This window comes from Uloborus diversus, chromosome 1, assembly GCF_026930045.1.
Source record: "Uloborus diversus isolate 005 chromosome 1, Udiv.v.3.1, whole genome shotgun sequence".
NCBI classification, from domain to species: Eukaryota; Metazoa; Arthropoda; class Arachnida; order Araneae; family Uloboridae; genus Uloborus; species Uloborus diversus.
Genome location: NC_072731.1, coordinates 261,081,742 through 261,096,242, shown reverse-complemented (window position 1 = coordinate 261,096,242; position 14,501 = coordinate 261,081,742). Strand labels below are relative to the sequence as shown.

At 32.5% G+C, this 14,501-nt stretch overlaps 2 protein-coding genes across 2 annotated transcripts in view; one reads left to right on the top strand and one right to left on the bottom strand.

Annotated features, from left to right (window-relative positions):
- Nucleotides 1–4,092: 4,092 nt before the first annotated feature.
- Nucleotides 4,093–10,242, bottom strand: LOC129234253 (STE20-related kinase adapter protein alpha-like). The gene is made up of 2 exons (XM_054868234.1): nt 10,087–10,242; nt 4,093–5,730 (listed from the first exon to the last, which is right to left on the bottom strand). Exon 2 carries the CDS (start codon nt 5,631–5,633, stop codon nt 4,452–4,454), a length of 1,182 nt encoding a protein of 393 aa, XP_054724209.1. The 5' UTR covers nt 5,634–5,730; nt 10,087–10,242; the 3' UTR covers nt 4,093–4,451.
- A 255-nt stretch (nt 10,243–10,497) lies between these two features.
- Nucleotides 10,498–14,501, top strand: part of LOC129234249 (glycogen debranching enzyme-like) — a 66,466-nt gene continuing 62,462 nt past the window's right edge. Inside the window, exon 1 of the mRNA XM_054868229.1 lies at nt 10,498–10,577. The gene's annotated coding sequence lies outside the window, so the exon portion shown is untranslated. The remainder of the gene's footprint in view (nt 10,578–14,501) is intronic.

The following is a 14,501-nucleotide window of genomic DNA, read 5'->3' as shown; positions in this document are numbered from 1 at the left end:
TTCTATGTCCTACTTAAAAGGGAGCCCTGCGTCACTCTCTTGATACCAGTCACCTCTCTTCAGGTCAATTCAAATACAGGGGTGATTGTGAGTTCATCAAAAAATACCTGAAAGTTTCAAAGCGAGACCAGTGGGGGGGGGGGGGGGGTAATCTTTGACCCTTATTACTAAAGTGCATTTTTGCCATAGTATTAAATAGTTCTGAGTCAAAATATTGTGTGTACATGTGATTAAATTTTTAATGGGTTACAAAGTTACTTTTGAGCTGGTGTTATACAAATTATCTTGACATTTATTTGTCCATCTTAAGGGATAGGTGTCCATCTTAAGGCTCTTGCAGGTATATTTGATGAGTTATATATAATTTAAAAAAATTGCGGAGGTAGGGAGATAAAAGCATAACAAAAAAAACATAATTCCGGTATTTTCGGACATAAAAATACCGGAAATACGTCCGAAAATACCGGAAATTCGGTAAAATACCGGAACACAAACACCCCTGCAAATAGGACAGCATGAAAACACATTAATGAAAACGAAACAAAGAAAAAGTAAAGCATGGCCTTATGCATCAAAGGAAAACAGACCAAAACATGGGGGGGGGGGGGGGGAATTTAAAATGTTGCTCAAAAAAAAAAAAAAATCCTGCCCCCCCAGGAACTCAGTCCTAAATCCGCCTATGATCAAAAGAAAATGCAATCAAACTGATGCCATTTTTAATTAAATTTGAAATAAATTTAAATTTTTTAAAACACGTTATTACATTTTTTCTGAGAGAGATAAAAAAATACTGTATGGGATATTCAAATATAATCCCCCCTTCCACCAAAAAAGGAGTATTTTTGCAGCTAACATGTACAGGGCTCATAGCAAATGGAAAAAAAATATATAGGAGTTTAAAAGGAAAAATATATATAGAAGTTTGGTAGCAAAATCCAAAATATACAGGAGTTTAAACGGAAAAATTTAGGAGTGGAGTAGAAAAATGTATAGGAATTTCTAAAAAGTTATAGGATCCAGTATTTTGAACCACTGTATAAAAGAAAAACAGAGTGTCATTATCAATACAATTCTATAATGCATGAAGTCATAGCAATGTGAAGAGTCACAGATGTGAGAGCAAATGAATTCTCGTACCCACGCCCGCATGAGTATGAAATCATGTTTGTTTAAGAAAATTTTGATTCAATTAAGCAAAATTGTATGTGCGTGTTTTTCTTTTTTTTTTTTATACTTGGAATTCTACATACAATTAAAGAGAACGTTTAAAAATTTTGGTCAAACGAAATGTCATTAGAAGTATACCGCGCACTTGCATTCTCTGATTATTAAAAGAATTTTATCACAAAACAGTATGAAAAAGCGAATTCAAAATTCAGATTTTAACTTATGGGTTTCGAAAAATGCATCTCTTATCGATTGCTAAAACTAGGTAATACAAGGGCAAATCAAAATGTCTTTGTGCCTATTTTTTTTAAGCCAAAATACGGCTGTGAAGACAAAGCGAACATATACATTCCCAGCAGTGACTGTTCCTTGAACCGTACCTGCCGTTTGCTCTGAAGAGTGGAGCTGCTATCAGTCATTTAAGATGACGGTTGTTCTTCAGACGTCTGCTGCTTATGAGCAGCGAAATGTTATTCACTTTGTATGGAGCAAGGGACAAAAGCCCATAGCAATTCACAGAGAAATGCACCTACAGTCCAGACCTTGCCCCTAGTGATTTTCACTCCACCGAAGAAGTTTCTTGGCAGGACAGAGATTCACATGGGCCATAAAAACCAAGAATGTGGTCCGACGGTGGGTTCCACAGGCAGCCGGATGAATTCTACCGCGGGGGATCTCTAATTTAGTGCTGCGAAGGGACAAATGTCTGAACCGGTGTGGTGACTATGTGAAGCAATGTAAGGTACATACTGCCATGCTAAGCACAGATGTGGTATCTGCACATTTTATCAAAATTGAGTTATTGTCACAAGGTGGTCGTTAGTAATTTAATTTACCTAAATGTCAAGTTTTTTGGCGATTTGTGAACGCGAAATATTAAAAAAAGCTCTAAGAAAAAAGTCGTAACTGCAAATTTGCTTAGTTTGCTAAGGCAATTTGAACGTAAGTGACAAATACTAAATCTTTAAAGTGGTATCTGCGCAGTTACCACTTTTTTCCTTAGTAGTTTGTAGATACGACTTTTATACCTTAGTAAAGCAGCAAATTTAATAATGTAGCAGTTTATTGTAACACAGAATATTAAAATTAGTTTGCCGTTGAATACAGGTTGATAATAAAAACTAATACAACTTTGCATAATTGTTAAAATAAATATTCAGCCTTTTTCTATTTAAATGTTTAGTTAAAATGCAAATTCTAAAAACGAAATGCATGTAAAATATTCATATCTAATTCTTTCCTGCAAAAAAAACGCATTTCATTCTACGGTCAGTAATATTTTTATTTAAGTATCGTCTGCCGCCAAAATTATCTTCATGCTCGGTAAAAATGAATCTAGAAAATAAAACATTGTAAAAAGAACATTCTTTGAATATAAAAAACAGAAAATTCTTATGGATTACAGTTTTAACTGTCCGGAGTTTTGAAAATGGTATCGTTCAGAAGGTAGAATCTGTTAGATTTGTATTAACAAAATAAAGCGAACCAGCCAAGTTCAAAGAAAGCAGATGTTTTCAGTATTATTTAATGATAAATTGAGCACGTTTTTCTAAGCTACTTTTGTCGTATCTGTGCAGATACCCCTAAAAATGCCGAGTAATTGTCACTTACGGTGAAAATAGCTTAGTATATGAAAAGGTTTTGAAAAGAAAATTTGTCGTAACTACATTTATTAATTTTAAATTAAGATTTTTACAAAAATACTCTCTTGCGGTTTTTAGATAAGTTATTTACGAAACAACTACCGCAAGTTGAGCATTTAATTAAGTCATAAATCAAAGAAACGAGTTGTAAAACTTTAATCATCAATTTCTCATTTTGAGCTCTACTGCAGATACCACATCTGTGCTTAGCACGGCAGCATAGTACACTACCCATGTTTGTAAATAACTGTATGTACCTGTTTTTGGTGAATAAAAAATAGGTAAAAAGACTTTTTGATTAGCCCTCGTAATTAATTTGACATTCTTTTTTCAATGTCATAAATTCACTCATAGTCCTCGATACCTCATTTCTTCAATGCTAACACTAACGATGAAAACTCCTGTCAACTCCATGTCTCTTTCATCTCACTGGTTTTGTTGGACATATCAGAAAAACATTACAAAAAGCACTGCACAGTTAATGTATGTTTTTATATGTACACACATGTATAAAGGGTGAATTTGACCTAATCTGCCAAACGAAAGGGATGTTAGAAGAGTCCAAGGGGAGCATTATCCTGTCCAATTCAATTTTGCAATTCATGGAAAATTTACACACAAAATAAGTACATATTTGAAAAAAGCAGACAAAATCCGATTAAATGACATTTTTTTCATCAAGATAATTATATTTTTCAGTGAGCTACAAGCTTTGGAACATTTGAAGTACTCAAAGTTGAATTGGTACCAAAATCTGTACACGTCATTTCCATTTTCATTTGAGCTACAACCAGTCATTCGAACTGCATATAAGAATATATGTAACAAAATTAAAATCTTTCGAAATCCCTACAGCAGTACACTTAAAGTTAACATGCCATACTATTAAAATTACAAAGTAAACTCATTTTTAAAAAATGAAAACAAGTTAAAAGTTGCAAGGAAAATCATTTATATTTTGTATATTTCATAAAAATAATGAAACATAAATTTAGTACATTTGCCAACATTAAAGATGTAAGACTACACAGTGCAGGGGAGAAAGAAGAAAAAAATGGATCAAAACTTTTTGCATTTTTGGGTGGTATATAACATTCAAGGAAAAAATATAGGAGAATATTTGACAAATTGTGAAATTGTAGGAGATATAAGAGGACTATGAGCCCTGCATGTAATTAATGTGGCTTTAAAATTGTTGTGTAATAATTTGCATTCATAAAAACTTGGTGAAATATTTTGAATGAAAACAAAATATAAATTATCAATAACCATAGATGTCAATTTCATTTATTAAATATCTTCCTAGAATCATTTACACTTTTGAATTTCAAAAAAACTATATTTTAAAAGAAAACAATTTATTGCAAACTCATTCAATGTACACACAATATCCTTTAACAACACTTATGAAAGACCTAAATATTTGTTTATGCAAACAAATGTAACAAAATCTTATAAACTTGTACAAAAGGTACAACATTAGAAACATTTGAAAAATTATAGCTTAACGTGTGGAAAAAAAAGATATTTCAAACTATTTGAAGCAAGCAATAAATCAGATGCATTCATCTGATAAATTTGGTAAACATTGTTAGTTAAAGCGTTAAATTTGGCGTTTGTAAGTCCTAATTTTTGGTTAATCTAAAAATTCCATGATTCACCTAGAGATAGTCCTGGGAACTTCTCCTCCAATTCATAAGTTTTACTATTGCCTTTACTTGGAGGTATTTGGTCAGCAATTGGAGTAACCATTGCTAGAATATCTTGTAGAGCAATATTTGACTTCTTAGTTTGTTTAATAAATGTATGCCTCAATAGGTAGACTGCGGTAGGACGCTTCAGAGGATCCCTTTGTAGACACAGCTCTGTAAAATTATGAAATGAATCCGAGAATTCTCTCATTCTATATACATCGCCTAAATTACCTTGAGATTGAGAATCGTCAATGTCGTAATAAGTTCGAGAATCGAGGGGCCTCGGATGATATCCTTGAAGTTTCTCGAGCAACATTTGAGTAGGCGGCATTTCCGCAAAAGGTACAATTCCATTAGCCAACTCACAAGCAGTTATACCTAAACTATAAACATCTGACTTAGCATTGTATCCCATAAGATTCTGCTCCAAAATTTCCGGGCTCAACCAGTTTAAGTTGGAAACGGAATCGGGTGGGAAAGAATGAATCATATTTTGCCATTTACCATTGTTTATTACATTACATGAGTACCTAAGACCGGACAACAGAGCCCTTCCGCTTGAAGAAATTAGGATGTGACTTGCTTTTATGCTTCTGTGAATAAATCCTCTCTTGTGTACGTAATCTAATGCAGCTAAGATATCTCGCATGATTAAACCTATTGCTATTTCTGGCAATCCCTCTGAAAAATGGGAGTACATTATATCTTTCGTTGAACCATACGTCATCAGTGGCATCACTGCCCACACTTCATTCTGAAAGACAAACGAACAATAATATGGCAACAGACTTTCGTGTCGCAATTGCCTAGTGACTAAAATTTCTCTCTGAATGTAAGTAACGTCTTCCGGGCAGGAATCCAGGTTTGTTCTACGGATGGCCACTTGCTGCCCCGTGGGAATATGTCTGGCGGCAGAAATCGTAGCCGTGTCCTTCAACCCCTTGCCTATGATAGCTAAAATGGCATACTGGGATGCATCGGCTTCGTACGTGATCATGGTGGTATCTTTGGGGAGAAGAGGTATAGATTCCGATAATGGTCTGTAAGAAGATTCGTCATGGGCGATGTCACCTTCGACAGCGGTTTCTTGTGCAGTTTTAGGACAACCACAATCAGGCAAGCATGACATCGAATTTGAAAAGCTATCTAATTGGAGGTGGGTTTAGAGTGGTTCGATCTCCTACCATTGGCAAGTATTTTGATTCATCTTGTCATATGAGATGTACCTGGAAAGAAATAAGATCATGCACATAAATATAAAATTTTAGTAGACAAACAATGCTAGTAAACAAAATATGAGCCGTTAAGAGCAAAACAGTTATTAGTCGAAAAAACAGGATTTTGTGTAATTTAATAGTTAAGTAGCTACTTTCTCAAAAAACATCACTCCTGTTCCATTTTACAGTTTGTATCTGTCGGCAAGTGGTTGTACCTCAACTTAGCTACTTGAAATAGAAGGAGGTTTAACCTCCTTTAATAGAAGGAGGTTAATGCATTTAAGTTTACCCAGTAGTTAAATAACCCAGTTTAACCTCCTTTAATAGGAGGAGGTTAATGCATGATTTTTAAGGTTTTAATCATCTGTACAAATCATAAGAAAAATACTTAAAATAATTCATAAATTAATTTAGGGATGGTTTATTGGTTAAACAACCACTCGGCTACTTTGGGCGTTAACTGAAAAATTAAAAAAATTACCATTGAATGTCCCAAAACATTGATAAAAAATGTAAAATGTCTCACTATTTAAAAAATTTCATTCTTGATAGAATTAAATGAAGTAGGCATTTTCAACCACACAAAATAGAAATAAAAAAGACGTATTTGTGAATGCTGAAAAAAAAATCTATTTTTGTTTTCCATGAGAATGGCATATTTACAAGTTTAAAATTGATTTAACAGTATTTTCTTGGTTATTGGCAAATCGAGAGTTGCCAATAACCAAGTTCTTTTTAAATTGTTTTAGACATTGCTCATTTTGCTTCTATAAGCAAAAAGTTACTGCATGATAGCTGGAGCATGGGCATGACTAGCAAATAACAAATAGCTGGCGTTTTCAATGTACAGAATAAATTGCCAAGTTTGCCACTCAATTCTGGGGAAAAATTTTCCTGTGTCTTTCCTGTATGTAGCATTACAAAACAGCAAACACTGATATTCAGAAAATAATATCAGTATCCTGAAAGTTTCATCACATTGAAAAATAAAAATACTGGAAAGTAAAGAAGAATTTATTAAAACTGAAATAATAGCATGGTGACTGAAGATTTATATATTTGTTTAATTTAAAAAAAACCTCAACCATTTATTACTTGAACCTTAAAGGAAAACAAATGCATAACTTAAGCTGAATAATTAATGTTGAAAATAAATTAATTAGACTGGTCCTGGACATGGTACAGTTATTGAACAAATTTTATTTTCAGTAATTTTTATAAGGCTGCAACATTTTTAAAAATTGTTTTCATGAAGAATGAAGTAATAAATTGAATCACTCTTCTTATGTTTGTTTTGTTCATAATTATTAGTAGTTTCTTTATTTTTTGTGATAAATAGAAAAAAAATACGACAGCTTTTTTTTTCAGACCAAGAGCAAAAGGTACGTTGGTCCCCTTTTAGAAAACCCACAAAAAATGAAAACTTCTAGAAGGATTTAAAAAGCAAAATTTTCGTAATAACAACAGTGAAGTTGATAAAGAACCAAGTTGTGCCGATTTTTGAGTAAATGTAGATGGTTCTGGCATAAATAGTACAAAAGTAGTACTTGACCAAGCAAAAGTAAATAGTACAAAAGTTACAATATTGGAAAACATTTGTCATTAAAATTGTTACAGAAGTTGTTTTTGTAGTGTGAACCAACTTACCACGGGTCTGGGGCACATTGGTCCCCTTTACAGTTCTGAATTGAAAATTTTCAGAAACATCAGGGATGATGAGATACATTTAATGAAAATCTGGGTAGAAAATCAAACTGCTTATTTAATTTTTAATGAGATAAAAAATCATAAGGCAAGTAGATCAACGTGCTCCACTCCTGTACTTCATTAATATTGAATAGGTTAACGAATTGTTGAAGTTATTAAGAAGAACATAGTAAATTTCAGTGAGCAGTTTCTTTAAAAATTTGAATAAAGGTGTAGAGAAAACTGTATATGAACTGTGTGAGCACTGAATCAATGTGAATAAGAACAAACTTAAAAGTCAAATACAGCGGCTGTCTGTTTAAAACAACGCTCTATTTAAAGACAACTTTCCACAGTCCCAGACACTCCACTGTAGTTACAGAAAAATTTGTTTACTAACACATTCTAGGTACTTAAGGACAAATTTTTGTAGTCCCTTGAAAGTCGTTAAATAGAGAACCGACTGTAGTATTACTGTATCCTCTCCCTTCAAATATAAATCTTGGAAGACAGTTTCCCCTCCGGCTAAAATTTTTAAATTTTAGCTCTTGCAAATGTAAATGTTGAAGTTGTTGAAAGTAAAATATCCTATATTATAGATTAAAGAATTGTAGTAGAGTCTCGAAAGTTTGAGGTTCCGCTTAATTCAAGGTGCTTACTTTATATTTTCATAAACATTTTTAGTTCCAAAAAAATAATTTTCTTTAAAATCTGAAAACATTTTTTACACTTGCCGTTACACTTATTTAACAAGATACAGTAAATAATAAAAAAATGCATTAACAGATTGTTATCAACAACACTCCTTAAGTGGCACAAAATACATGTAGTCATCGACTGCACAATATGAAGTACGAAATGCCTAGGAGATGATATCTTAATGCATGAAAGTAACATTGATTTGCCTCAAACAACGTGTAAACATGCCTTTTGGAATATTGGAATACCTGATGATAGTAAAAAAGGAAAGTTCAAAACTTGACACCTCATGAGTCATGTATACGAAATATAAACCTTCTACAGCTAACCCTTATTGTGGTACGCAAGATACATAACATATGTTTGAAAGCACACAGACGTTATGACACGAAATGGGAAGATTGGGCGCCAATCATTCTGGGCGCCAAGCACTATGGGTGCCGGGAACATTGGGCCCAATCTTCCTAGAACGTTATGACAAAACTCATCGAAATGGATTCAGACACCAGGGGCGTAGCTAAGGGGGGGGTTTTGGGGACAAAACCCCCCCCGAAAAGTTAGTCTCAAAAAAAAAAAAAGAGAAAAAGAAGAGAGAAGAGAAAGAAAAAAAAAGGAAGAAAAGGAAAAAATTCCAAGCGATTATATATATATATATATATATATATATATATATATATATATATATATAAAAGAAGTAACCCCCCCCCGAAAGTCGGGTCTAGCTACGCCACTGGACACTGTCAATGTTTGGTTGCCTACAAATTTGCGCATTAATACGTATACAGACCTCGTGGAAAAAAGTCCAAATTTGTGTAGAGATAATTAAAAACAAGTTTTATATGTTGAAGTTTAAGTGATAATTTTACATGGCAACAATACTGCTTTTTTTTGTACAAGAAATTAAAAGGGGCTGCTCCTTACGTCAACGGAAAAGTGTAAAAAAATAATCTGGAAGAATTTTCCGGATAATCCGAATTTTTAATAATCCGAGGTGGCATGAGCCCCAATTGCCTCGGCTGAAAAAGTTACTGATCTGGGGGTCTTAATAAGTCAGGATTTAAAGTTCAGCCAACAGTGTAGCATAGCTAGCAACAAAGCCAATAAGATGCTTGGGTTTATCAATAGATCTATTTCAAACAAATCTAAAGAAGCTCTTCTGCCCTTATATAGAAGTTTGGTAAGACCCCATTTGGAGTATGCTGTTCAGTTCTGGTCTCCTTATCTTAAGAAAGATATTGATGTATTGGAAAGGGTTCAAAGGCGGGCTACAAGGCTAATAAACGGACTTTCTCATTTAGACTATGATTCCAGGCTTAGAAGGCTAAAAATGTACAGTCTTGAGCAAAGAAGAGACTGAGGGGACATGATTCAGTTGTTTAAATTTATTAAAATGAAAGATGTTATGGGGCTGAAGTTTAGCACTGAAAACAGGACAAGGGGTCATTGTTTTAAGCTTTTTAAATCTCAGGCTAACATGGATATTAGGAAAAATTATTATTATAGCAGGGTAGTGGAACCTTGGAACAGCTTACCGGAAGAGATGGTAATGAGCACGGGTGTAGATAGTTTTAAGAGGGCCATTGATCTTCACTGGGGATTGTAAATGGACTAGGACCAGTCTAGCTGGGCACAGAGCCTGTTGCTGGTCGTCACTTTTGTATTTGTATTTGTATTATCGAGACTCTACTGCATATAGATATTGTAAGTTAAAGAATGCTTGTTAACTTGTAGTATTTTCATCTTTTCAATTTCGCCAGAAATTAAACACCATGTATAAAAATCTTCTGTCAGGTGATGTAATTTTAGAAACTTTAATAGGTATCAGATGACAATACAAGCAGTATCATAAAAAGAAGCGAAAAGACCCGAACTTGAACAAGAACCATCAACAATGCTACGATATTCAAATATTAGTGTGATAAAAACGATAATTTGGAGACAACAAAAAAATACTTAATTAGGAATTAAAAGTTCACTAACACTAAATTAAAACACATCTTGAAAGTTTCTTATGAATGTCTATTTCAAAGAGATATACAGTACAATGTTTTGTTTTCCAACATTATAATACTTTTTAAGCCACCATAAATTTCACTGCAGTAATTTTTCAACATTTCGTACATCACTACTTCGGTCATTTTACGAATCTTGTTTATGAAGTGAAAACTGAGTTACGGTCACAGATAAAACTTAAACGTTGATCAGCGTATTCTAATAATCAAAATAATACAACCATAAAACGTAAATATTTCTTGTATAATACCTTTAATGGTATAAATTTCGTTTAACTGTGATTTTCAGCAAAGTTTCCTGAAATTTGAGTGATAAATATTTTATTTAATGCTTAAAAACTGTAACTTTTAGTTTGACCTTTATTTTGTGTCGGCTGCTGCGAAAGGTGACTTGTGTTTGAAAATTCTGCTATTACCGGATACATCATCTGACAGTTCGGAAGTGATAACAATTTCTAAGTTTGTATACTAACTAACCTACTTTATTTGTCATGGATTTCCTTTGATTTACTTTCAGTTGCTAAACTACTCGACTTCTTTTTTATTCATATCTTTGTGTCATTATTATTAATTACTAAGTTTTTGAAAGATGTTGATGACAGTGCATGGTTTTACACCCTGTGTCATCTAAAGCTTCAAGTCAGTTGGAATACTGGTGAAACAATCAAGTATTTTAGAGTTATAACGGCATTTTTATTTTTTCTCTCATAATATTCTCTCCTTTTTTAGAGTTCAACTTTATTTCATGTCTTAATAGAACAGATTATAGGAACCGATATCGTGAATCAAAAGTAAATTTAGTGCGAACTATGTCCGTGTGAAAATTAATGTGGTAGGCGAAATTTAATTCAAATTTTTAATCAGCTTGGTTAAACATTGTTATTGTATTCTCTTTTTTCTTGTGATATTTTTTTTTTTTTTTTTTAGTTTCAAGAACAAAGGTTGAAACATTTTCCAGAACCTTCATGGAAAAAAAAAAAAAACTCATTTTCGGATATCTTCTTAAAATTCTATTCAGCCATTTAAACTTCAGAATTATTTGCTGTCTTTTGCATAAAAAAAACTCCTTAATTGCTTGAATCCCTCAGTTACTTTTCTGTCAAAATAATTCCACATAGCATTCTGCTCCAAATCAATCAACATGATCTAAAAAAGATCATGCTATCTGATTTATTAAAATCATGCTTTTAATAGTGGTACAATATGGCATAGAATGTGGTGCCCATTCAGTGAAAAAGAATCATTATATAATTTTTATATGATTCTTACTAGAATAGTATCAAATGACATTATTTGGTGCATCTCAATTTTAGGGCCTTTGTAGCAAAGAACAATACCAATGTAGCTCAAATGTAATTCTATTGGTTCGCTTGTACCTTTTTTAGAATAAGTTAGTGTTATAATGAGTGAGAAAAAGCAAAAAAGGATGCAGTGTTTGCTTCAGTACTTTTGTTAATGACTCTGGGGAGAGTTGGTCCTCACTCATCAATACTTTTGCCTTGGGTTTTGGGCATGGGTTCCTAACCCTCCAAAAAGCAACAGTGCACCTCTCCCCCCAAACATCAAGAATCCTCACAAGAAGAGTAAAATATCTCAGAAAGCACCCACTAAAAATTTCGATTGTTAGTTCAGCATCCCCCTCCCTTCCTTTGTGGGCATCTTTGGTAGGGTAGTTCTCCACTCTTGCTATTCTACTGTATCCATGTTTTTGTGAATCATTTATTTCAGAAAGGTCATAAGTCCCATCTTATCTCTACTCAGGTCATGATTTCGAATCTGCCCACTTGACCCCTCTAGCTGACGGACCTACCATTATCATAATAGGGTAGTTCTCAAAAGGTGGGAGCAAACACAGACTTCAACTTTGAAGCTTCAACACCAAATAACTTTCATTTTAATTAACTCTAAAATTTTTGAGGTAAATTATAATGCTGTATAGAGACAAGAATTGACATAAATTATGGAAAAAAAGCTCTTTAAATGCCCTTAAAAAATATTTTCTTTGCTAAATGGCACAATTTTGGACATACCAAAACGTTAACTGAGCAAATGTACCATTAAAAAAAATTTCTTTTTAATTATTTCCATACGTTTCAAAAAAAAATTAAAGGCATGAATCTTACACTGAATAATTTTTTGTTAATATTTTACACAAATAACAAAAGTAAAGACAGATTATTTACTTTGTAAACGATTTTAGAAAAAAGTAAGTTTGAAATTTGATGCATGTCCAAAAGTTACGATCTTTACAATGCTATTATTTGAGAACTAAGTATATGATGTTTTCGTTTTAAAGGTATTTATCGATCCTCAGAATCAGTTTTTAATTGTTTAAAAGTGTTTTCATAAGCTTTTATGCAGTATCTTAGAAGAAAAATAATTTTTCTTAAACATACATGTGAGATGTCCAAATGGCGTTAGGATCTTGACGCCGATAATTCTGTCCGTTTATTTATAATTTTTTTATAATCCACTGTCTTCTAACATCAATAAAAAAGATTATTATGATGTTATCTTCTTTAATCCATAGGTATTTTGCATAATTAATACGTTACACATTGAACAATACATAAATTACAGTAGAAACATGGCTGTTTATGATCGAACGAAAGCCATTTTGCGCGAAAATCGCCAAGCAAACCTCCGTTAGCGACAACACAGTATACGATAAGCTAAAGGTTACCAGAGGGGGATTCCAGTTTGACAAATGTAGTTAATCGTCAGCTGCACCAGCTTTGGCGACTTTATCACCTGCACTAGCAAATTTTTTTTTCCCGCCGCTTTTATTATTTTAGAATTTTTTTTTCTATTCTTTCTTTTGGAAACATAATTTATATAACGATCTCCAAATAGAAATACGAATTTCTTTTTTCAATAAATTTTTTTTAGACATTGTTTTAATTCTTATGACATTAGAAAATATATTCATTATTAAAACTGATGTCACTTTTTACATTCTTTCTTAAAGCATATTTTGTTTATTTTTCCTTTAAAAATTTATATGTCGTATTTATTTGTCTCTATTTTTATTCCTTATTTGTCCCAAAAAATCAAACTACAAGTTTGTATAATTATTTCCATGAAGCTTTTTTCTACCTTTCATCAACTTCTTCAAAATCATTCCAAAACTTTATTATATGTAAAGAGCAGTATGTATAGCCATTCAAGTACTTCATTGCTATCCTCTTTATCATTAAATTGCAAAATTCAAAAAGTAGTAAATAAAATTTTCATTGGAAAAGTTAAAAATCAGATTAACAGTTGTCAAAAATGGTGAAACTTGCATTATGATGATGTCCAAAATCCGTTACCTACAGGACAACAATGTCCAAATTCTGTTACCTACAGCCTGCTAATTTAATTTGCTAATTAACAATTTTTACAAATACCTGCTGTCTTTTCATGTTCATATATTGTGTTCTAGGTATGCATACTATAGAATAAAAGCAAAATTGATATCAAAATCGAAAATTTTTGAAATTGCTCAAAGTTAACTTTTTTGTTCCCACCTTTTGAGAACTGCCCAATAATGCAAGATTAAAGACTTTTTGTTTTTACTTTATTATGCCAAAAAATCTAGTTCTTCTATGATCTTGTCATACATTCCTATTGAGTTCTTACTATTCCTTCATTTGCGTTTAGTGCAGAAAAGGCGTGTCCGGGACTTATGCTCTTTCTGCACTAAACAAAAAAATGTAACCCCTTGATAATACTTTGTTGTACAAGAATTGACTTCCCTTCTACACTAGTTGATTTCTCTGCATATGAATATGGTACAACCACAGCTAAATCAATTTTGCAAAAAATGGGACCTATGCCCTTTCTGAAATAATCTATTCATATGTAAATTTATTAAAGCCTCACAGGAGGGGGAGTATTTTTTCACTAATTTCCAAGAATATTATGAACTTGTGAAAATATCTTCAGCATTGTGTGTAAGCCTTCTGAATTTTTAAATAAATGAAACTGTTATGCAATATGCTTTTCAGAAATTTTTTAAAAACTTTTCTTGATATCCTTTTTACTTTTTTATGCCTTTTGAAAATGTTACAAATCCTACTACTGCACTCTGCAATAGTTCGATGAAAATGCAAAACACTAAATTTTGTTTTTAAATTAAAAGATATATCTCCATTCCACCTACGTAATTTGGCCAGAAATAGGCAAAAATATTCAATTGAAGAAAATAAACACCATGTGGCACTTAACTATGCCTGATTATCATATGATTCTTGCTTTTATGTTTTTTTTTTTGCTTTGAATACTCTTGTCAAAATTAAATTATTTGTGCAATTGCACATCAAAGGGAGCCCATGTGCTTCCATCTGGTGGAGAAACTGAGCATCAAAGTTCTATATGGCATCCACCAATAAAGGTGTCACG